Here is a 24561-nt window from a genome sequence, read left to right as displayed (position 1 = left end):
GGAAAATAGAATAAGGCCCTGCCCATCTTGTGGGAATTTTTCAGAGGTTGAAGTGAAATAATAGATAGGAAAATACTTTCTAAAAGTGCAGGTATTATTTAAATGCAAGTTGGTAAAAAATAGCTTTATCATTCATTTGTTCAACAAATATTTATTGAAAACCTAGAAACAAGACAGACAAGCTCCCTGCCTTCATGACACATCCATTCTAGTTGGAGTAGGGAAGAGCATAGATATGAAACAAACAAAATAAATACAGACAGTGGTAAGTATGATAAAGAAAAATCATGGGTTATTACTTGAGGGATAGCATCGTGGTTGTATTTGTTAAAGGTATGGCCTCCGAACTGCCTGGGTTCATCTCCTGGCTCTACACTTATTGTCTAACCTTGGAGGATGTTTAGAACCTCTTTGTTTTAAAATTTATGATCTGTAATATTGGTCAAATAATGATTTCTACTCCATAGGGTGGTTTTGAGGATTAAAGTAATTATTGTAAATATATTGAACTATGCCTGGTACCCCCCCAAAATGTTATTGAGGACACTGATTAAGATGAAAGTGTAACTGGAGGAGGGGAAAGAAATGGGGTTAGACATACTTGAATTAGGGTAGTCAGATGTGACTTCTCTAAGCTAAGGCCTGCGAGGTGCAAATGAGTTTAGCCACTGAAGCAGCAAGAAAAGTAGTACAGGCATACCTCATTTTATTGCACTTAGCCTTACTGTGCTTCACAGATACTGCATTTCCTCAACATCCAGGCAAGACCCTCCACCAGCAAAAAGATGACAACTTGCTGAAGGCTCAGATGATGGTTAGCATTTTTTAGCAATAAGTTATTTTTAATTAAAGTATATACTTTTTTTTTTTTTAAACATAATGCTATTGTACACTTAATAAAAAACAGTAAAGTGTAAATGTAACTTTATATGTACTGGGAAACCAAAATATTTGTGCAACTTGCTTCACTGTGATATTCACTTTACTGTGGTGGTCTGGAACCAAACCTGCAGTATCTCTGAGGTATGCCTGCCTCTACATCCTCCAGGAAGGAGCAAGTGCAAAGGACCTTGAGCAGAAAAGAATGTGGTGCTACCAGGAAGAAGCTGGTTATAGTATTAATCCTCAATACATTATTTTCTCGTAGACTACATGAATGAGATCAGAGTCAAGCTCTGGTTTGCTTCTGTTTCTCACAGTGCCTTGTATATAGTAGGTATTCAGTACATGATTAATGAAGGAATGGGTATTTGTCTTCTACTCCCCTAGGGGTTTTTGGACTCCCTCGGTGCCCAGGAGAGAGCTCTCACGTCTGTGAGTTGATCAGAAAAACACTGAATGCTGGGGCTTACAACAAAGCTGTCCAAGAACAGTAAGTATGATTAAGTGAAAGGACACAGAACTGTCACTGCATGAAAATATCATGCTGACTTTCATGCTAACAGTGATTCTAGGAGTAGTTGCTGGTGATATTCAAATGAGACCTTTTGGTAAATATCTCTGTATTACCTGCTCAATTTTATTGTAAACCTAAAACTGCTCTAAAAGAGAGCACATTTTTCTGTATAGGAAGAGTGTAATTACAACAGAATCAATTTCCATCTTTAAAAAATAAACTGAAAGCCTTTAGAAAGTACCAAACCCAGGGAATTATTGTTAATACTGGAGGAAAGATTCTTTTTTTTTTTTTCTGCTTTTATCTTTTTTTATTTGCTTTTAAAAAATATATATATATATTAAGTTTATTGGGGTAACATTGGTTAATACAATTATATAATTTTCAGGTGTACATTATAATTTAACATATATTTTTCTATTGCGTGATTACCACCCAAAGTCCAGTTTCATTCAGCTACCATATATTTGATCCCCTTTACCCACTTCACCCTCCCCCTCCCCCGCTATATTTGACCCCCTTTACCCTGTCTACCTCTCCCCTCCTCCCTGGCCCCTTACCCTCTGGTAACCACTAGCCCATTGTCCATTTCCCTGAGTCTCTGTTTGTTTGTCCTGTTCATTTGTTGCTCTTAGGTTTATATGCCACATCTAAGTGATATCATGTGATTTTCTACTTTTTCTTTCTGCCTTATTTCGCTTAGCATGATTATCTTGAGGTCCATCCATGTTGTCGCAAATGGCAGTATTTCATCTCTTCTTATGGCTGAGTAATATTCCATTGTATGTATGTATCACAGCTTCTTTAGCCAATCATCTATCATAGGACACTTCAGTTGCTTCCATGTCCTGGCCACTGTGAATAATGCTGCTATGAACATTGGTATGCAAATATCTTTGGATATGGATTTTCAAGTCTTTGGGGTAAATCCCCAGTAGAGGGATTGCTGGATCATATGGTAGGTCAATTCTTAGTTTTTTGAGGAACCTCCATACTTTTTCCATGGTGTCTGTACCAATTTGCAGTCCTACCAGCAGTGTACGAGGGTTCCTTTTTCTCCGCAGGGAGGAAGATTCTTTATGTTGTCAGCAGTGAGGAGTTAGCTTCCTATATCAATGTCCCCAACTATTTAAATGTGTTTGGGTATTTAAAAACATGCAGAAACACTTTTGGAGTGTGTTCTTGTTCAGTTGTTTTCAAACTAAAATATACATCTGAATCCCTGGGAAATTCATTAAAAACAGATTACAGTGCTCCATTTCTAGAAATTCAGATTCAGTAGGTCTGGAGTATTCTAGGTGATAATTGAGATTTGGTATCAACTAGTATGGTTATGGTATTTATCCTATGGGTTTTTCAAGTGTATCATTATTGCCTATTAACAACTCTTCAGTACAACACTTTCTTGAAGCCATTTCCCAAGGGACAGACTTGTGAGTGACTCACATAGAGATACACCCTGCAACTAGCTCTTTTCCTTTAACTTCCCGTTGGCTAGAATCAAAGGCACAAAGCTGTTTGGGGTCCACAGTGCCACCTGAAGGTCAGTGAAGGAAAGTAGGATACTTTGTATCTCCATTTCCTCTGCAGGCAGTTTAAATCACTAAGCTTTACCTCTTACCTGGTTTGACTAGTCACAGCTTTGTTATATACGTCCTCCATATTCTCTGTTCTCATGGATATATATGGCCCCTTAGACTTTATTCTTGATTCTACCTCAGATGCCTTAGAAAAATTCGTCCTTTTCTTTGCATTTCTTTTGCGAACCAAAGACAACTCTTGGCAATCAGAATTATTAGTCACTATAAGCGAACAGTCATTAGGAAACTGGGGGGACAGTGACACATAAGTACTGATTAAAAGTGGAAGATTGATGTGTTTATTTTCACTTCTTCCTTATGCTTTAATAAAATGGTAACAAAAGAATAACAAGTGATAGACCCACAAGGGCAAAGAGAACAGGAGAGGAGATAAGAGGTAATAAAGGATGTCAACATGTTTTTGAAAGACAGAGAGCAGATGAATGAGTGATAACTGTTTTAGCAGAGCGGAAAAAGCTGATGCCTTTACGTCTGTAGAGGGACGCACTAACAAGAAGAGATTCACTTGTTACAGCTCCAAAAATGTTCAGGAATTAGATGCATAAGATACTTTGGAAGGTAGAGATAAGTGCAAGGGACTAAAAATAGGACTTTTTGTTGAAAATCTATATAAGAAATGATCGGATTTCCCAGTCCACTTAAGTGCACATCCAAGTGACTGCTCTTCCCCCTCCCTGACAAGAGAAGCAAAATTTGTTCTCGGGAGCAGTTTAACTATAGTAGCATCAGACTCCAAGATAACAAGCACAGGATTGGTGGTAAGAAGCCATATTGGAAATTCATCTCTTCCCACTCGCCTTTCCTCCATTTGCCCTCCAGAATGATAGCAGCCAGGCTTATCATGTACTAGGCAGAAGTTTTTTGGACCCCTCTCTGGAAAAGCTGACTGGTCATGGAGAAAATACTTACAGGTTGATGTTTTGGCATCCTCCAGCAAGTCAGGACTCCTCCTGACTACCATGTAGTGAAGCCATCAGTGGATAGGCTTTGCTCAGGTGAAGAGCTTCCAGTTAACTTTGTAGTACCTCATTTGAATATGGACAGTAAGCCAAGACCCCCAGTCAGACATCTGAAGAAAACTTCCAACATGAAAGGCAGACCAAAACAAACAAAAAATTAAAAAGAACTTAGAAGAAACAGATTCAAGGAGCAGAAGAAAACCTAAAAAATAAACAATAAAAAAAAGCTTGTTATTATCTCAGGAGGTAAGAGATCGTATCCATGAGACTCGAACAGAATGCAAGTAAAAACAACAATTGGAAAATAAGAGATTTCTGGAAAATTAAAAATAAGATAAGCAAAATTTAAAAATGTATTAGAAGTATGGGACAATAAATTTGAAGAAATCTCTTAGAAATGAGAACAGAAACTCAAAGAGGTAGAAAAAAGGGGCGAACAGAAACAATTAGAAAAGCCATTGAGGAAGTTCAATATCTGACTAATAGGAATTTCAAAAAGAGAACAGGAAAGAGTGTCTTGGAATTATTAAAGAAGTAATACAAGGAAATCTCTCAGAACTATAGGACATGAGTTTCCAGATTGAAAGGGTTCACTAAATAGCCAAGGCAAGGAACAAAAAAAGACCCTCACTAAGGTATGTTCCTGTGACAAATTTGAACACTGGGAATAAAGAGTAGATTTCAACGAAGTTACTTGCAGAATGAGTCCTAATGGCAGCAGACTCCCTGACGGCAACGCTATTGGTTAAAAAGCAATGTTGCGGTTATTCTAAGGGAATGTGATTTACAACCTAGAATTCTCAACCGAGCCACGAAGTAACAATCAAACATGAAGGGAAAATAAAGACACCTTCAGACATACCAAAAAAAATCAGACCTTCCTTACCCCCTCTTTCTAGGGGGCTGTTAGAGAGGCCCAATTCTGCACTGTCTAGCTGTGTGGCCTTGAGTGTCTGAATTTCCTTCTCATTTCTAGTGTGAGGTTAATAGTAGTACTTTCCCTCAGAGTTGTGAAGAGACCCCAAAACAAATTGAAGGGAAAGCTGTCAGTGCAGTGCTCAGCTCATACGAAGTAGGCAGGTTTGGGCTGTGACCACTAGTGGTGCCATATTTAAAATGTTGATTCAGCATTAGTTTTCTGTTTCCTTTATTCATAAGTATTGCAGTGGTTTTGTTTTCTCTAACTTTTGGTTGCAGTTATAAAATATTTCATTTATAATTTCATCAAATATTGAACTGCTGTTTGTCGGGCCCTGCTTTAGTTCTTGCAGATACCATGAAAAATAAGACAGTTAATGGAGAATGAGAAAATTAAGGTCCCTGCTCTTATGACTTAACATATTACTGGGGAAAGGAGATCTCCAAGTGGACAGATGCACTAGATAACCTCGAACGGTGCTATGTCTGTGAGGGAAATAAGCACGGTGCAGTGATGGAGAGTAATGGAGAGGTACCTACTTTGCTCAGAATGGTCTTTGAAGAAGCGCTATTTAAGCTGGGATCTGAAGGATGAGAAGAAAGGAGCATAGGAGGAGCTAACAAAAGAGGGATCGGGCAGAGGGGACAGCAAGCATAAAGGCACCGAGCCTGAGATAAGTTTGGCTTGTAGGCCAAGGTGACTAGAGTTTAGTGATAGATGGGAAGAGTTAGACAGAGAAGCAGGAGCTACATCATGCAGGGGCTTGTAGGCCATATAAAGAGTTTGGGTTTACTTTTGAGCATCATGGGAAGCTATTGGGATTTTTAAAAAGTTATTGTTATTATTACTATTATTATTGTTATTATTATTATTAGGATCTTTTAAGCAAGGGAATATGAAGATGAGTGAGCTGAAGAGAATAGAATGATTTGAGGTATGTTTCATAACATTGTAGATGAACTAGACTGTGAGCCAGGATACAGCTTACCATTTATAACACAGTTTCCCTGGGAAATGCATTCTGAGTTCTCAACAGCTTATTGACAGATTAACTTTTAAGATACTTTTCTGATTTTATAGAGTTACTTGTTTTTCCTTTTTTTAGTTTCTTTGTAAAATCTCATTTTAACATATGGCCAGATCATTTTCTCTTTGCAATATTCTCTTTGCAAGGTTGTCCTTTGTATTAGGGAGAATTCTGGTTGCAAGAAAGAAACCAAATCAAGCCCAAGTAAATTTAAAAAGAAGTTCGTAATATTTGGTACTCAAGGCCTCAGAGGGACTGGAATCAAGAAATGAGGGCCATCAAGAGCCAAGGCCGTCTCTCTCCAGCTGTCGTCAGTGCTTCTCGTTCTGTATCGCTGCTGCTTTTTTCTCTCCATGCAGACCAGCCTCTCCAGCTATCTGCAGGGCGAAAGGTGGCCTTGGACAGCTTGCAAGTATTTAAATCTTCTCATTTTAGAAGATTATCTCAGTCAGAGGCTAGAATCTCTCCGTTCCAATTCAAATTCTTAGAGAAGGGACCAGGGCCAGCTCAGACCAGCTTCTCACTGTTCTCATTAGCTGTGGCTGGAGAAGTGGGACCACATGCTACCAACCATACTGGCCCTCTAACTGGTAGGTGGGGGCAGGAAGGGTGCAGTTCCCACACAAAGGAGAATGATTTTGATTTAGGCAGAGACCCCAAAAGATGTCTTTTACCCTGTTCTGATAATTTAACCTTAGCAAAGCAAATTTGATATCCTAAAACCCTGAGTAAGCAGTGAGTAAGTGTTTTACCAGCAGCAGGCAGGCCCTGGCCAGACATGGTGTGGGCAGTGAAGAACGGTGAGTGTAACAGCTCCCCCTCACCTTCTGGATTTGAAATCTGCCCTCTAGTTCCCCTTTGAGATCCTGGCAGCCCTTCCTGATTTCTCCTTCCTTGTTTTCTCTCTGCCGTCCTCCCACCCAGTGTCACCCTGGCCTTGGCCTCTCGTCTTCCCTCGTGCCAGCCCTGTTCTCCCAACTTGCCCACTCCGAGCCTGCATGCCCCTTGCTTGGCCAGGCCTGTGCACCTGCCCCACCCTATTCCTCATGGTTCTCAGAGTCTTTTCTTCAGTTGTCTCACTTTTCCCACACCTTTGCCCTCAACTTGTCACACCTTTTCCTGGAAAAACAGATGCACAATCACTCAAGCTCCCTCAGATACTTTTCAAACCATTCAGAAAAATAAAGAGAGTACTGTAACAAACTGCTGTGTACCTAGGACCTAAAATTAATATTTTGCCATATTTGCCTCTGATATTTTTAAGAACAGAAACATTTTAGATAAAATTGAATTTTTCTGCATATCTCTCCAAGGTCCCATTCTCTGCCCTCCCTTCACAGTGACAACCACTGTGAAAGGAATCAGAGGATATTCTTTCTATTAAAAAATTTTTGTACTGTATACGTACATGTCTATAATGTATAGTTAAAATTATATAGTTAAAGTTGTGTGTAATGGATATTTTATTGTGCATTTCATTCTACAAATGATTTTTTTTACTCAATATTATGTTTTTAATACCTAAACATGTTATTACATATAAATCTAGTTGATTTGTCTTAACGGCTGCATGACATTTTATTATATGAATCACAGTTTATCAATTCCCACATAGCAAATATTTCAGCAATTCCAGTTTCTCATTATAACAACTTTTGGAGAACATTCTTGTGTTGGAAAACCCAGTCTTCTCCTCCTATGAGCCTCCTGTGTGTCACCTTTACTTTTCCTCTACTACACAGGACACTTCACTGCCGGTCACCAAACGTGTGGGAAGATTTTCCCCCACCAAGCAATTCTCTGCAACACCAGCTGGTTGTACTACAATTTAACTCAATTCCAACACTGTCTACCTGGAGATGGCATCATATGCCACAGGATAAGGACTCAGTCCCACAAGACTGCATCCCTCTTCAGATGCCAATTGCAAGTCGTAGGTCCCCAGGTTACCCACAACCTCTGTCTGATTTGGCTACAATCAGAGGTTTCCACGACTCCCCTCCTCGATTTTGATTAATTTGCTAGAGCAGCTCACAGAACTCAGGAAAACACACATTTACGTTCACCAGTTTATTAAAGGATATAATAAAGGATACAGATAAACAGCCAGGTGAAGAGATCCACAGAGTGAGTTCTGGGAGGGTCCCTGTGGAGTTGGGGTGCGTCACCCTCCCAGTATGTGGATGTGTTCGCTGACTTGGAAGCTCTCTGAACCCCATACTCTTGAGATTTTATGGAGGGTTCTTCACAAGGGCATAATCAATTATTAACTACATTTCCAGCCCCTCTCTAGAGGTGGGGAGCAAAAATTCTAAGATCTAATCATGGCTTGGTCTTTCTGGTGACCAGCCCAATGCAGGAGATCACTCAGAGTTGCCTCAGTAGAACAAAAGATGCTCCTAGTGCTCTTATTACTTAGGAATTTTGAGGGTTTTAGGAGGTCTGTGCCAGGAACTGGGGGCGGATATATATATATATATATATATATATATATATATATATATATATATATATGTTTTTGTTGTTGGCTTTTTCTAAGTTGTAGTAAAACATAGCCATTTTAATCACTTTTAAGTATAGAATTCAGTGGCATTAAGTACATTTACAGTGTTTTATAACTAGCATCAGGTGGCAGTGGCTTTTAATATGGATTCAGTCCAATTTATCAGTGTTTATGATTGATGCATACAGCTATTCTCTTATCCCATATTTTCCTACATTTTTTTTAAGGTTTAGATTTTATTCTTTTTCATCTACCTGAGATTTTCTGTGCTTCAGTCTGTTTCTGGGCTGTTCTGTTCCATTCATTTGTCTATTTCCACCCCACTTACCATACTTTTAGAAATTACTATAGCACCTTTTACCTAGCTCTTCTTCAGTTCTTGGCTGTTCTTGGATTTTAATAATTTCAGGTGAATTTTAGAATCAGTTTGTCAAATTCCACCAAAAATCATCTTGTGATTTAGATTGGCATTCCTTAGAGAATTTTGGCCTCACCTCAACACATCCTCTTCTGTGCTTCCTTTCCTTACCTTCTGGTTCATTTCTCTCAAGCTAGGCCTTTGAACAGCATTTCCCCGCTTAAGCTTTACTTGGAGCTGGATTCAGAGCGAGGGAGAGGAGGAACAAAATGGAATGACAGGTCCGATAGCATTGTCTTTTACTAAATTTGTACCATGAGTGGGCACAGTACTAGAGCTTTTCACATCTTATTAAATTTTCACAAAAACCCTGTAAAAACAATAGGCTCAGAGAGGTAAAATACCTATGATTCCAACCCAGGTCTGTTTGACATAAAGCTGGTACTGTGTACATCCATCCCATAGTCATCAGAGACAGTATGTATAGTGGTTAAGAGACTGTCTGTGTTTGTGTTTTGGCTCTGTTAATACTAGCAGTATGACCTTGGATAAGCTACTTAATCACTCTAAGTATTGTTGCTTCATTTGTAAACATGAGCCAAAATAATAGTACTTACCCTGTGGGACTCTTGTAAGGTTTAATAGGTTAATATGTGTAAAGTGCCTAAAAAGGGCCAGTAAATGTAAGTGCTACTATACAGGTGTTACTATTATGATCTCTAAGTCACGATGGCTAGAGCAGTTCTCAGGTAGAGGCTTATTTCACAAGGCTCTGAATTGGGCCCTTCAGTGGTGAAAAGGAGATAATAGCATAAACCTATTTCTACTCTGCCCACTTCCTGAAGAACCTTCCCCCTCCCCAACCTCCCCACCTTCTGCAGCCCTTCTAGCTTCAATTCATCCTCAAGTCCCTCCCCTTGGCTGTCCCATGTGCACCAGGCTTCATACTAAACTAATGTCCTTCATCTTTTTGCTGTTCCCTCTTAACTCTGTTTCCTTTTTATGTGAAAAGGTGACCTGTGACTACTACTGATTTTGTTCGTTCTTTCATCCTTAGTCATTAGGCCTCCCTACTGCAATTCTAGGTCACCAGAACCTGGCCTGGCAAGATCCAAAGACTTCTGTATTCTTTCATTTACATTTTCTGAAGGAACTTTGATTGGCCACCCATGTGGAAAGTATGTTTACTTAGTACTCACCACTCCTCAGTATTTGACAGTGTTGACCCGAAGCTTTCCTTCCCTTATTCTTCTAACTATAATCCCTTCTCACTTCTCTAAATCCTACCCCTCCCTCAGTGTCAAGCCTACTTCTTTCATAGCTTGTCTGACATCCCTACATCACACCATTTCATTTGGCAAACCCTTACTACTGAGCATCTGCTATATGTCAGACAGTCATGGCTGAAGGAGCTTATAGTCCTGAGGGAACCAATACTCTCGCACGATAAGCAATAGCAATGCTCAAACAAAATGACAAGTGCTAACATCAGTATTTTATAAATGTTCAAAGTTCATCACATTTTTAAAAATCAGAGAAACTAAACATCTAAAAGCTTCCAAATATGTTATTTATAAACAGATTCTAGAATGCGACTTCGTGGACAATCCGATGGCAGCTTCCTTTAACCGCAGTCCTGTCTGCTCCTGGGCGTGAGGAGGTGCCATCGTCTCTGTCGTAGCTGGTTCCCTTGGGCCTCAGTGCCATCCTATTCTGCTGAGCGGAGTTTTCAGGACCATCATCTCCGGGCAGTTCTTCCACTCTGGCTGGGGCTCCTATTGTAGAAATTTTTATTTCTTTTCCTGCCCAACTGAGATAGAGAGTCTCACCCATGTACCCATGTTCTAATTTCTCCCTTTCCCCGGATGACTTCTCTCATTAGGTCCATGCTCAGCTCTCCTCCCCACCCCGCTCCCACTGCCCTGCCACACGCACAAACACACACATACCTCACTGATGGGAATGCTGCTATGGAGATGTGGGAACTAAGTGGGAACTAGCTGATGGGATGACTTGTGGTAAAGGTGTTAGTTTTGGTGAGGGAGGGCTGGGAGGGAAGGGAAGAAGTGGAGAGATTGGTGAGAGAATAAGAGTGTAAAGAGAACTGACCTGTGTCTGAAATAATAGTATTATAAGCACCAAATACCTGCCTTTTGTTCTTAAAAACTGCATGACAAACCAGAATCCTGAAAGTGGTATCACCACTCAATAGTATGATAAATGCTTTGCCAATCTGAGGATGGCAAATGGATGAAGAAATAAATGAAGAGGAGATAGGGGATGAAGAGGAGGCAGAGATGGTGGGAGCTGAGCTAAGTCTTGCAGGATGAGTGGGAAGCAAAGAGGGGAAAAGGAGGTGGGGTCGTGGGAGGGGACAGCATGTGCCACTATGACCTGGAGTGATAAGTATAATAAAGCTCACTGCCGCAGGGGAACAGGTTTTGAGGAGTCCTTTGCCTAAAGCTTGTGGGCTTTCTGTGCTGTTTTAAATTACACCCTTGCCTCAGGTATCTTGGTGATGAACTGTTATCTTCCCTATGAGAAGGAAGGCCTGGGACCTGAAGGCTCTGGTATTTTGTCCTTCTTAAGTCTTTTGGTGGCCTGTGCACCAGGGCATGCCCCAGGCCTGCTGAAATGCAGCTTGGTCACCTTCATTCCTTTTTCTTCCTGCAGCCTGGTGCAAGCAGAATACTGGCACGACCCCATAAAGGAGGACATGTACCGCAACCACAGCATCTTCTTGGCAGATATTAATCAGGAGAGAGTAAGTACCCAACCCAGGGTGCTGCAGCTGTACATTCATCTTTCTACTGGGACATTATAAACAGATCAGCAGTGACTGTTGACCCGAAATATCCCAGGCAGAACCTGGGAAACAGAAGTTCTGGTTTTGGGGGAGCCAGTGTTTCTGAGATTCAGTTCCTTTTAGGGAGGCTGAAATCCATTTGGCCTTTTTCCCTCAGGTCCTTTCCCTCCCCTAGGGTTGAAGCACCGTAAGCTCAGTGGGTTAGCTTACATGGAACTTCACAGCTGCTCTCTTACTGAGGGAAGCCTTCCTGGTGGGTCTCTTTTGGGTCAAATTTTCTCAGAAGAGAGACTGCAAAAGGGAGTGAGTGTGTTCAAGGCATAAGCATAGGTTGGGAGATTCTGATAAACTGAATGGCTCCGTGTATAACGGGCATTATCTGGAGATTTAAAAATTTTTTTTGAAAAGGGGAAGAACAGAATAATGTACATAACCACTCAGAATTTGCAGTTTCTTATTTAGTACTGTTTTTTTTTCTGGCTAGAAACCTATAATGGAGTGCAGTGACAGATTCATGGTGGTGCTGTGGTTGCCATGGTTGGTGGGGGCATGTCAATCAGATAGGACAGTAAGAAAAGGCTGTACAAGGTATATTTTGGCCAGGAAGCTAGAAACGCAACCTGTACCTTGAGGAAGAAACATGGTGGCCCAGGGTCTGGGAGACCAGAGCACTGAAAGGCTTTAATGCCCCTGCTGGAACATGATGGTGATGTCCTGAGATACTGCTGGCCTTTCCTCTAGGGTGTCAATGAGTCTTACAAAAAGAACCTGATGGCCCTGAAGAAGTTTGTGATGGTGAAATTCCTTAATGATTCCATTGTGGAGCCTGTGGATTCTGAGGTGAGATGCTGCTTAGGCATGCCAGGAGACCACAGGAATAGATAACATTAAAATACAGCTGCCTTTCAGAGGAAAAATCTTCAGTCCCTTCCATCAACCTTTGTGTAGAGCATGGGTTCCTCACCCAAGGTCTATAAACTGAGGGTTGTAAGCCCCCCACCACCTGAAATGATATGCAAAATTGTGTAGTTGCATTCTCTGGGGAAGGGTTATAATTTTGATCAAATTTGCAGAAATCTATGACCCAACAAAAGGTTCAGAACCACCACAAAAGTTAGTAAATCCCTGAGGTTGGCATTCAAGGTATGCCTTGACCTGGCTTCACCTGTCTCTCCAGCCTAATCTCCCTTCGCTACCCACTTCATACTCTCTGATCAAGCCATATTATACCATTTGAAATGCCCTAAACTTGGCATGTACATTTCTTTTGCCTTTGTCCATGCTTTTCAGTCTCTAGAATGCCCTTCCCTGGGTTTCTCCATCTGACAAGCATCTATTCATCTGTCAAAATCAAACTCAAATCACTTCGTTCATCCAGGATGCCATCCATGTTCCAAGAGGAATTTGGTCCCTCTTTTGTAGAATCAACCTCTATTAGAACACTCATCACGTCACACCACCAGGGACTAGCAAAATCGTGACCTGCTGACCAGATCCAACCTGCCACCTGCTTTTATATGGCCATGGACAGATGGTTTTTACATTTTTAAATGGTTGAAAAAGTCAAAAAGATTATCTGCCAATGTGAAAATTATATGAAATTTAGATTTTAATGTTCATAAAGTTCTATTGGAAGTCAGCTATGCTCGCTTTCAAAATATTTTGTGGCTGCTTTTTCATTATAATGGCAGCGTTGACTAGTTGCAGCCATGTGGCTCTTAAAGCCACAAGTATTTTGTATTTAGCCTTTACATAAAAGTTTGCTGACACCCATGCTAAACAATGAGTTGTTTCTGAGCCTCATTAGACTAGAGCTTCTTGAAAACAGGCACTACATATATTCATCTTTGAATGTATGTCTAGAGTTCAGCACAAGGATGTCATTGGGTAGGTGCCCAGTCATTATAGGAAGTAGAAATTCTGGGAAATTGGAAAGCTCTTTGGAAAGATTAACATCCTCAGGGTACACCCTTAAAAAGAATGACTCAGGACATGCTCTATTTTTCCTCCTTGCTACAGCTTTATGATATTCAGCTTGTCGGTAGTGTTAGCTACCAGCCAGTCTTAAATTTGGCAATATGTGCCATGTGTCTAATCTGCTTATTTCTTCCTCCTTTCCTGCAGTGGTTTGGATTTTATAGAAGTGGCCAAGACAAGGAAACCATTCCCTTACAGGAGACCACTCTGTACACACAGGTAATGGGGAGGGGAGAGGCGTTGTCCTTTAAAGCTCCTGACTCCTGAAGCTGCTAGGTTCTCTGGAGACAGATCTGTCCTGTACATCCCAGAGCAGTATGTACTCACAAGCCGACTACTAACTTGTGTCTGTTATGGGTGAGACTTGTTAGGCTGCTGACTGTTGCACCAGCCCATCAGGTGCTGGTTTACAGAAATCTACATCTCGAAGGTTGAGGGACCCGTACCTCACGATTTTCAAGCATGTACAAGGGATACATCATCTCTAATTCCTTCCTTCTGGTAAAAAGGTTTAGAACTGGCTTCCTTTGCTAAGGTGCAGACTGGAACAAATCCAGGAAGGCCCCATGCATAATGAAAACATAGACAAGAGGGGAGTAGTAACATTAACAGATGTGAAAGTTCTGTTTTTGAATTAGGCACTGACAAGGGGAGCTCCTCTTGCAAGAGAATGAATGGAAACAGCTGTGAGGTTTTTTTCTTAGCAGTAGGTGGTTTCTCAAGCAGAGGTTGCAGCATTTCACCACCTCCAGTTCCACATTCTAAAGGTTTTATATTGGAGATCACTTTCCCCAAAATGCAGAAGCGCTGCATCTGCAGTAATTGCCACATCTGCATCAGTTGCCTTCTACTAGAGTTCCTTCAAAAAGCCATTTGCTGCCTTTCTTGGCTTTTCTCCTGCATTTGGTGCCCCAGCTTGGATGAGGTAAAAGGAAAGAGAAGCTAGAGACTGTCTAGTTTTGGAAATTAGAACTAACAATTTCCTTATCCTGAAACTCAGACTGATGGTAGCAACAGAAGCAACATTCTGGCACTCCATAACTGCTCAGCCTCCCATCTGTACTTGTTCTGTGGGATGTAGACATTTTTAATTGCAGGATATGAAAGTGTCCCAGGTTTGTAACCTAAAGGTTGGATATATTTTAAGTTATCTAATGTTCTCCTGTCTTTGGCTCTGTTCCACTTAACTAACATTTTAAGGCAGTTTTGTCTGTGGCTTGCCCACCCTTGGGTGGTCCTCCAGAAGCTTTGAGAAACTTCAGAAAGCAGAATTTAAAACGCTATAAAATTTATCTCAACTGCATATATTTTTAGTGCTTAGGGGAAAATGGAAGGAGGTATCTCTTCCGGCATTTTTGACAATATACTTAAATTTTTATACTTAAGGAAAAGATTTCATTTTGAGAATGTATCTCAAATTGACATTGTTACTAACATTTTACTCCAAAACTTTCATTAAGCCTCTGGACTGATTATGGCTTTTCTTTGCAGGACCGCCTGGGGCTAAAGGAAATGGACAATGCAGGACAGCTGGTGTTCCTGGCTGTAGAAGGGGACCATCTTCAACTGTCCAAAGAATGGTTTTATGCCCATATCATACCCTTCCTTGAATGAAACCCTTGGATTTACACCAGAGCTCAAGGAGCCCCCAGCACTTCCAAACCAGTGGAAAACAGTTCCCTTCATACCCAACCTGAGCTCAGATCCAGTTTGCAACTAATCCTTCTCTAACAGGCCCTGCTCCAAAAGATCTTAAGATCCAAATCTTATCCTTTGCCTCATCCTATCAGCATATGGTGTTGAATGCAAGTTTAATTAGTTAATAACCATAGAGATTATTTTACAACCATTTGATGTGGTCAAGCTGTCTTAGAACAGTCTGCTGCAGGTCAGTGCCAGAACTGTGCCCAGGCCCAGAAGAGACTGAACTAAAGCGGTCTTTAAAGAGTCTAGCTTTCTCAGGGAAATCTTGCCACATTTTGAGCCTAGAGAAGGCCAATACCCAGACCTGAGGTATTCACATAAATGCTTTTTTGCTGGTGGATATTTAATCAGTGCTTGGAAAACTATTACTTGGGTAATGTTTCTGCATAATCTGAGACTGCCCTCTGACTACGTTGCATTTTGTGATGTCTAGCATTATTAGACAAATTCTGCTAGCCCACCATCTTGCTTTGGTAGCACTCTTTTTGTCTTGAGTAGTGATGAAGTAGTTGCTCTGTCACAAAAGGAGGGGACTCAACTGGATTGCTTAAGGGAGGAAGTATATATTTTACTTAACTTGGTGGGGGGGGGCATGAAGAAAAATATAGAAATGGAAATGAAAATTTCACCCTTAATTAACCTGTCCTCTTAATACGACTAGTGGTTGGATTCTAGAGTCATTCTGTTGCTGGCTTTAGAGAATGGGAGGAAAAATGTCAAGAGATTAGGCTTTATTCTATCTTAAAAAATCATATTTACCAGTACACTCCAAACCTGTTTCTGTTATGTCCTGTGAAAGAAGAGATTATTTGCTCAAAAAGCTTGGGGAATGTTGCATACATTTTTACCTCTTAGAGATCAACCCACATTAGAATATGAAGGACTCTGAAAATGCCTGTTATAGTAAAGAAAACTAAGCTTAACCTACCATTTCCTATTTGAACTATTTGAATGCGGACATCTTGGCCAGTTTGGGGAAATGATTAGCCAAACATGAGGGAAGAACCTTGTTAGTGCTGTAAAGTTTACCCTTTTATTATTTTTCCTTCACCTCTCTCAAGCCTTATTTTTCAACTAAAAATATGGGCGAGAAGTGGGGGGGATGTGAAAAGAATTTTATGAGGTGGTTTTAAGAGTAGCCTCTTATCCTTGGTGTCATTTTTCTTTTCAATATTCTTACATCTTTGTACAGCAAATATTAAAGGGAAATGCTAAGCAAGTTTGGTATTAATTTTATTCTATTTTCTGTATAACTTTAAGTACATAAAGGTTTATTTCCACAGGCCTCAGGAAATGGGTAGAAGTCACAGGACAATCTCTCTTCCAAAAAAAGTTGCATATTTTAGTAAGTGTGTGTCCTAGAGGGAAAAAAACTGAAATTTACATTAGCAATGCTGTGCAAGAGTCTTACATAAGACCTAAACCAGTCTGCAGTGGAGATGTTAGTCCTTTGTTCACGTGCCCGAACAGAAGCCAAAAGATGTTGAGTATGACAGAGCAAAGGAAACAGTGAAGATGGATGACAGGCACCTAGCATGGCAAGAATGGTGTGGTGTTTTGCTTTTTAAATCATCTCTGTGGAAGGTACTGGGCAAGGATCCCAAAGAAAGGGTCCAAGACTCCTTTAACTGGCCTGGGTACAGGGCCCTGCCACAGCAGCTGGTACAGGAGAACCTACTATCTCAGGTTCAGGCAGAGCAAGGATGGAATGGAGAATAAAAGGATTGCTTACAGGAAACAATTTTTCTTGGAATGCTAAATGGCCAAGCTTCAGCCTTTGGTCTGGTACAACCCTTGCCTCATTTGTCAACAGTGAAAAATTAAACAGCTGCAATCACCAGCTTCTGCTACCTTCATGCTCATTGTCAAGTAAAAGATTAACTTGTGTGAACTTTCTGAGCTGCTAATTCCTGGGGACTGCTTTATTCTCCCCAAAGACTTTTGGCCAAATAATCCCCAAAGGCTGAAAGCTAAAACATGCCAGTCCTGGTCTGTAGTTCCTTAAGAATAGACTGGCGATGTAGTTGAGCTGATATGGAAAAGCTGCACCTTCCTGCAGAAGATCAACTGACCTGCTATCCCACCCCAAATCTCAGCCTGAGGTATATTTTCAGTGAAGGCAGGTAGCTGTGCTTCTCAAAGCAGAGAAGCAGTTTAAGAGCAGAAAGGTAGAGGAAATCTAGAAAAGAACCGTCTTGATACAGATTTATCCCATGATGTGAGGGAAAGGGCAAAGAACCCAGTGGCACTTCGCTTATCCAGCAATTTCTGTCACTGTGGTGACCAACTTCTGCCCATTCCATAGGGTCTTGAACTGCTCAGGGACAGGGAACTCATTCTGCAAATAAAGAAACAAGTTTTACTCTAAGCTAAAAAATAAGTTGGGGTTAAATCTTACACTTTTCTTTTAATGGCTGCTTCCACTAAACTCAGAGCAGGTAGGATATAGTAAGAAACTGAACCCACCTGAAAAAGTATGGCTATGAAACTGGCAGCACCACATCTACTACCCCTTTCCCCTACTACTGACACAATGAAGAAGCACTGCAGTGCAGGAATGAGAGCAAAGGCTCCAAGCCAGAGAGATGTAGGTTTGAACTTGTTCCCTGCTGATCTTGGACACAGTGTTAAGCCCATGAGGCGTAGATGAGAATGTATAAGCTTCATGGCACCAGCTCAACAGGGTGCCGTGACTCAATCTCTTTCCTTTTTACTACTTGGAGCATCTATCTACTCAACCTAGGGCAGAAACCACCCTCCTCTGGAGCTCTCCTTCGTGACAACATCACACTTCTGTGTGCCTGAGGTGAGCATTGCTGGGTTTGACGCACTAAATGCAGAATGCCCATCAACTAGCTTTGTCTAATGCAAAAAATCTTCAGTCCCTTCTGTTTTTAGATCATACTACTAAAGAGGTCAAGAAACTTACAAAGTCACCGCCTTCTGTAGGAATGAGGACATTCATCTCAGAAGATTTGGCACTGACTATCTCACAATCCAGGGAATTCTTGCTCAGGTAAACGTGGCAGCCATCTGTTTTGTTGATGGAAATGGTTGGCACTTTACCCATTACCTGCAGAGAACACCAAGAACACTAAGTCCCAGCAGCTAGAGAGGACAACAGTTCATTTGCAGGAAAAGCTTTCAGTGTTTCATGTGATTCGGCAATGGCATGAAAAGCTCACAGGTGCACAACAGATATTGGATACTAGGGGCGGGCTGGGATGGGTGCTGGAAAGAGCTCACTCTAAGAGCCAACTCCTTTCCTACCACATCCAAAGCAGCTCAGCTTACAGACTTTGCAGAATCAGATTCCACCACCTCAACATCTGTGGGTCGGCAGTGTCTCTTTTAATTAATTCCTCAGGGACCAAAGAAGGAGCCAAGATATCAAGTTACCTGAACTTTGACATCCCTACTATTGATTATCTCCACAATGCCCACCACATCGTCGAACACCAGACCGAGTTTCTTACAGTTATCTAGAAGAAAGGGAGCAGGTCAACAGTATAACTTTTAAAGGAAAGTAATATATTTGAGAATTTTTAGGAATAGAACAGGTATGGTTCTGGCCCTCTCAGGCATTAGACAGAGCCTTCCTAGGACAACAAGAACTCACCTATTGTAATGGAGTTAATTTTGCCCTTGATTTGCAATGTCGAGTTGACACACTTGTATACGTAAGCCACCTGTTTGAGTTCTGTGTCATCAATCACCAGGTTGGAAACATTCTCCTGATTTTCCTGTTAAAGAGATACCCTTTTCAGAAATCTCATCACGAAGCACAGACTACCCCAAAAATATGGCTTATCCCCAAACTTTCATTCTTGCAATCAAAGCCAGAATCCTGCATTCATTCAGCTGTGTTCCATTTAACTCCTCTGTCCCCACCCTTTGTTCCCCTAGCCTGGCATTATTAACTCACCACTCTCCACTTCTTGCCCTCCAGTTCAAGTAGAGCTGGCTCCTTCTTCATGGCTGGTTTGGGGGATGGGCTGACTCCTGGTTTAGGTGCAGAGAATGGTTTGGGGCCACTTCGTACTGGACCACTCTGAGCCTTCAGGGCAGGGTTCTTGTGAGTCTTCATGTCATCAGATACATGTTTCAGGGCTGTAAGGACAACAGCTGCCTTGGTCCTCCCTTCATACCAGGGCTTTGGGCTGAGGCAATAACCAACTTCTGCTATCATAAGTTAGACTGATCCTACAAAAAATTCAAAGCCAAGAACCCGGAACCTTTGAGATGTTCTCTCACAAGCAATTTTGGAGAGGCACTTTTATAATTTCTATCCCGAGGTTAACTTATATAGTTCCATTAAAAAATAAAAAAAATTAAATATGGCATATGTGTGTATGGGGGGGAGGGGTACATAAATCCACAGAAAGAGATCTATAAAGACACATATCAAATACATACAAAACATGTATATGCTTTTTAAAGCAACAGAGGAAGAAAAAATATGTAATAGTAAAGAAAATTTGTAAAAAACAAAACAAAACCAAAAAACCTCATCCACAGCTAACCTATTGCTCTCCCAAATCAGTGTTATCATTTGAACTCTTCTTCCAATATTTGGCTTAACCAATTAATATCTAATAAAAATTTTCTCATGTTAACCTATTGTTTCTAAAAATTTCTTTTTCTTTTTAGGGAAACGATTCTAGTCACACTCAGCATGCTTACCCACTCCTTGCTCTTGAACATGGTCCAATCTATATAACATACCGAGTGGCCTTTTTACCTCTACCGCTTCTTGTAATTGTAGTTTAAATACCTGATTTTTCTCAACTGCATGGTTCACTATAGAAAAAGATTTAATGGCATAGTGTTTCATCAGGAAGATATACTACAGTTAACTATTTTTTTGTTGTTGTTAGATATTTAGGTTGTTATACCATTTTTAGCTACCATAAATAACACTATAAAGCTTGGTCTTTATTTTAGATATTTTTATAGGTAGATTCCTAAAAGAGTGCTATATAATTTAGACTTCCATCTTCTGTGTATAAGGGTGTCTACTTTCTCTATACTAACATGAGGTAATTCTTATGCAAATATTCCATATGACTATTATATATCCTCTGAGGAAGTTAACCCCCAGCATGATGACGTCCGAAAAATATCATGTAGTAATATGGAAAGAGCTCTGGGGAAAACTGCCAGCACTATGCCTTCGCATAATCAGGTACTCTATATATGCCACTTAATATGAAATCACTTTTCTATGGAGCAGAGGGCTTCCCTCAACTATAATCACCCATTTTCAATTTCCATTTAAGCCAACTTTGCTGTTTCCTTGGGCAATTGAAGGAAGGTGACACTCCAAATTAATTCTCCCACACAAACCAGCATTCTGGCTTACAGACCGTCCAGTCTGTAGTCGGTAAGGTCTGGCCAAAACAACTTACTGTACCAACTCTTCTTGCCAAAGTATTCGCTTACCATGTGTGATGCTCTCTCCCTGATTAATCTGCGCAAACAGTGCTGAGCGTGAAGCAGAGTCATCTGAGCCTGAACTGGTAGGCACTGGGGGAGGAGGTGGGCCTGGTGGAGGAGGAGGAGGACCTGATCCAGCAGAAGGTCCAGATGGCAACCCACTCAGTTCTTTTGCCACAGGCCCCTGGAACAATAAGTGCAGACAACATAGTCACCCTCTCTTCTCTTTTACACCATTCCCAATCGGGTCCTACATGTGTCCAGGGGACACAGGGTACCTACTGTACCCCTTAACAAAGCGATTAATGCTCCCTACCCACAGCCAACTTGGCTTGATGCTTTCTCATTTTCCCAAAGATCCAACCCAATTCAGCTCCACTTTTCTAACTTCACCTTTTTTCTTTGGTCTCTTAACTATTTCCAGCTTAGACTCATACTTCCAAAAACCTACTTAAGTGTCACCAGTACCTCAGACTCAACAGGTCTATCCTACCTGTACAATTACCAGTCTCTATTTCAGTGGAAGAGACACTATTATCCACATTTGACTATTCAATCTTCTTTGAGTCTTTCAAATCCCTCAATCTCATTAAATCTTTCTTTTATTTTGGTTCTATTTCTGCAAATTCTTTTGTATCAAATCCTAGCACCATGAGCACTTCCACAGTGTGAGCATAAGCCCTTACTCCTAACCTATAAATTGAGACTCTTTTAAGGACAATTCTGATCATTATCACTCTCTTGCTCAAATACCTGTTATCATCTACTATAAAATCAAAAGTCTCAACTTACCATCCTTTCCAGCCTTTCTCTTAAAAATTTGACTATCTCCTTATTGAAGCCAGAAATGACCAACCTCTCTATATTTATTCTGTATTTCTTTGTTTAAGCTATGCCATTTGCGAGCATCCCCATTTCTCACTTTTGACTTAAACTTGCAAAAAGTCTCAGATCAGAGTATATCCCTTCAAACTACGATCTCTCCAAGTGAGAATTACTCCTTTCCCATACTCTGAAGTATGTAACTTTATTGTAGCATTTAGCTTGGTGATTTATATTTGGGGTTGCATGTCTATATTTTTAAGCTTCAAAAGGGCCAAGATAATATAACACATTCACCTGTCTCCTCTCCGGCCCAATCACTGTCTTGGACCCATGCTTACTGAAATAGAATAGAAATGAATATTCCTTCTCTGACTCTTGCTTTCTTTACTTTTTCCCTTTTCTTTCTCTCTTCCACTGAAAAGACTCGCATTCCATCTTGGACCCTGGTAGTACCAAAGTCTAAGATACCTTTGGACCCAGTCCTAGAGGGATAAAAGAAAGGAAGGAGGGTTCACTGACCGTTTTACTCCAGGCCAGTCCGGTGGTATGGAACTCCTTAATGTAAGCCTGCAGCTCTGCCCATATATTCAAGTAAGCTTTGACCCAGTCCACATGCTTCTTATCCCTGGGATAATTAAAGAAGAATGCATCACAGGCAGTCAGAGTACATTACCACAGTGATTCCAGAACTCTTTGTGTCAGTGAGCTCATATCCTCCTGCCTGTGATATTTTTCAGGCTCTGCTCAATGGCAGCTTTTCTAACATCGTTGAGGTTTTTCTTCGTTTTTTAAACCTATACCATTAGCCTAATTAGACTAAAGTCCATTAGGATAGGGACGCCAGATTTTATCTCTTTCTCTTATAGCAGTATTCTTCAAACTTTTTTTGTTAAGTAGCAAAAAGTTTTTCACAGTAGACTTTAGGCAGAACATAATATGTAAAACTGATAAAAGCAGACATTCTGTGAATGAAATCATAGTATGAGCTCTTGGGCATTACTGTAGAACTCTAGGACTCCAAGAAACTCAACTGTCACAAAGCACTGTGCCTTGTGTCAAGATATATCCTACCCTACACAAAAAGTAAAAATAATAAGTTTCTCTTTAGGAGGAAATACTCCGCATTAAGTAATACAAATAGCAATGCAGTATGATTCAACTTTCCTTTCTTCTTATATACTAGCTGGAAGACTTTATGATTATTTAGCATAAGACCTAATTTCCTCAACTGTAAAGTGATAGGGATATAATGGTAGGGCATAATCAAAAAATTGTGATACGTAATTCCAGGTTGTGGGAATAATCAAGGAGGCACTTGGTCATGAAGGCTTACTCCTTCACAGAATTGTTACTCAAATGTTTACTGACTGATCATAAACAGAAGGAAGGGTTTGTATAGCTGTGTAGCTAAATAATAGCTACCTACAGTCACTCCGGCTCAAACCCAGCAATGGAGAAGTCAGTCAGGATCAGTGGACATATGTTGTTATTAGACTATGAATCTCCTTACTTAATACCAATGTTGCCCAGGTAGCCTTCTTCTCACTTTACCTGACTACATTAATAGTCAAGGTAATTTCCTAGTAAATTTTACTGAACTTTTTTTTTTGCCATAGGGCCAGTTAGAAATTCTCTTGTCTAAACAGGCAAATTAAAAGGCATTAATTAGCTCATTTTACCTCCAGCCAAACTTCCTAAACCTGGAAGACTGAGCATCAGAATACTAAATGGGCCTCTACAAAGGCTACAGAAAAAGCAGAAGCAGAAACACTTCCTGCTTGCAAATGTAGCTTCTATGAGCCACTATCTATCAAACTTTCCACAAAGCAGTCCTGAGACAAGAGAACCAACACAACAGCCAAGGGCAGCCTTAAGTATCCAGCTGGGTTTGTCCTTTACCCTTTGAGGGATGGCTGGACTTACACATCTCTGTACTCCTTGAGGACTCTGTTTGTATAAAACATGGCAGCATCATTCATTTCTTTCACATAAGGACCAGGCTTGGGAGCCTAGAGAAAGAGAAGGTGTCAGTGAATAACAGCCTTTCTAGCCTTATCTCCTTCCCTTTTTCATCCTATCCTTTTCCTCCCATGGAAGTTACGCTGCTCACCATTGCCACCCAACCCAGGGCCTGGATACTTTCGCTGACAGCTGACAGGTGATTGAACAACTTGCTGCCTCGGTTCTTCTCCCGCAAGGTTATCACTTCTTGGATTTGCTCTGAGATGGGTGCCAACAAATCAGAAAGCTTATCCTAGAAAAAGATGTAGGAAAAGATTCAAGTTAGAGTCTTTTCACAAAAAGCTTTGTATGTTGGTCAACTCTGATCCTGAAGGCAAGAATTCTTTATGGATGCAATAAGCATTCAAACAAACTTTGTATTCATCCTATACAGATTCCCATGGCTAAAATACTGCTCATCATCTCTCTCTTCTCATAGAGTTCCAACTCCTCAGGCTGGATTTTGTGGTTCTTCATAATCAGGACCCACACTCCAGCTATACCACAAAATTCTACCATTTCAGCCACTTGTCTCTTTTCTGTCCCACTAGATCATTTCTAGGCCTTTACTCATGATGGGCTCTTCTTTTTCCATTTATCCAAATGTTCTTCATACTTCATGAGGAACAGCCCTCCAACTCCAGCCACACTACAGCATTTATTGTCAGCATAATCAACTGTGGCACATTATCACCCATCGGCACAAACTATTAATGGACCCAAATAAATGTTTTTCTTTCTCATTAATTCTTAAAAGACAAGGGCTTTGTCTTAGCCCTCTTTTATAATCCTCATAGCCCTCAATACATTGCAAACCACACAGCAGCTGCTGAATAGAGATCTGATGAATCAAATGCAATTAGGGGGCTTGGCATCTGAGCACAGGCAGCTTAGCAAAAGGGATGGATCTTATTTCTGTGTTTTTATCCTTCCTCCAAAGCTCAGTTTCCCGAGCCTCTCAATTCTCAGCTCTTAGCATGAAAACAGTCTAAAGTGGGCATTGGTAAACATTCTGTAAAGAGCCAGACAGTAAATATTTCAGGCTCTGC

The 24561-nt window shown here is 40.8% G+C and overlaps 2 protein-coding genes across 4 annotated transcripts in view; one reads left to right on the top strand and one right to left on the bottom strand.

The window, feature by feature from the left end:
• Positions 1 to 16469, top strand: part of PPT1 (palmitoyl-protein thioesterase 1) — a 21958-nt gene extending 5489 nt beyond the window's left edge. Inside the window, exons 5-9 of the mRNA XM_016140071.2 lie at positions 1270 to 1372; positions 11437 to 11527; positions 12311 to 12409; positions 13694 to 13765; positions 15038 to 16469. Of these exons, the coding sequence (XP_015995557.2) occupies positions 1270 to 1372; positions 11437 to 11527; positions 12311 to 12409; positions 13694 to 13765; positions 15038 to 15160 (488 nt within the window). The 3' untranslated portion in view covers positions 15161 to 16469. The remainder of the gene's footprint in view (positions 1 to 1269; positions 1373 to 11436; positions 11528 to 12310; positions 12410 to 13693; positions 13766 to 15037) is intronic.
• Positions 16467 to 24561, bottom strand: part of CAP1 (cyclase associated actin cytoskeleton regulatory protein 1) — a 23166-nt gene continuing 15071 nt past the window's right edge. For all 3 annotated transcript variants that reach the window (XM_036232350.1, XM_036232348.1, XM_036232351.1), the window contains exons 5-13: positions 23622 to 23765; positions 23435 to 23520; positions 22031 to 22136; positions 20693 to 20870; positions 19176 to 19360; positions 18870 to 18993; positions 18650 to 18732; positions 18180 to 18323; positions 16467 to 17588 (exon numbers count right to left, since the gene is read on the bottom strand). In XM_036232350.1, coding sequence (XP_036088243.1) covers positions 17505 to 17588; positions 18180 to 18323; positions 18650 to 18732; positions 18870 to 18993; positions 19176 to 19360; positions 20693 to 20870; positions 22031 to 22136; positions 23435 to 23520; positions 23622 to 23765 — 1134 coding nt within the window. In that variant the 3' untranslated portion in view covers positions 16467 to 17504. The remainder of the gene's footprint in view (positions 17589 to 18179; positions 18324 to 18649; positions 18733 to 18869; positions 18994 to 19175; positions 19361 to 20692; positions 20871 to 22030; positions 22137 to 23434; positions 23521 to 23621; positions 23766 to 24561) is intronic.

Source organism: Rousettus aegyptiacus, unplaced genomic scaffold (genome assembly GCF_014176215.1).
Source record: "Rousettus aegyptiacus isolate mRouAeg1 unplaced genomic scaffold, mRouAeg1.p scaffold_m13_p_1, whole genome shotgun sequence".
NCBI classification, from domain to species: Eukaryota; Metazoa; Chordata; class Mammalia; order Chiroptera; family Pteropodidae; genus Rousettus; species Rousettus aegyptiacus.
Note: the sequence above shows the minus strand (reverse complement) of the source record. Positions and strands in the feature narration are given on the sequence as shown.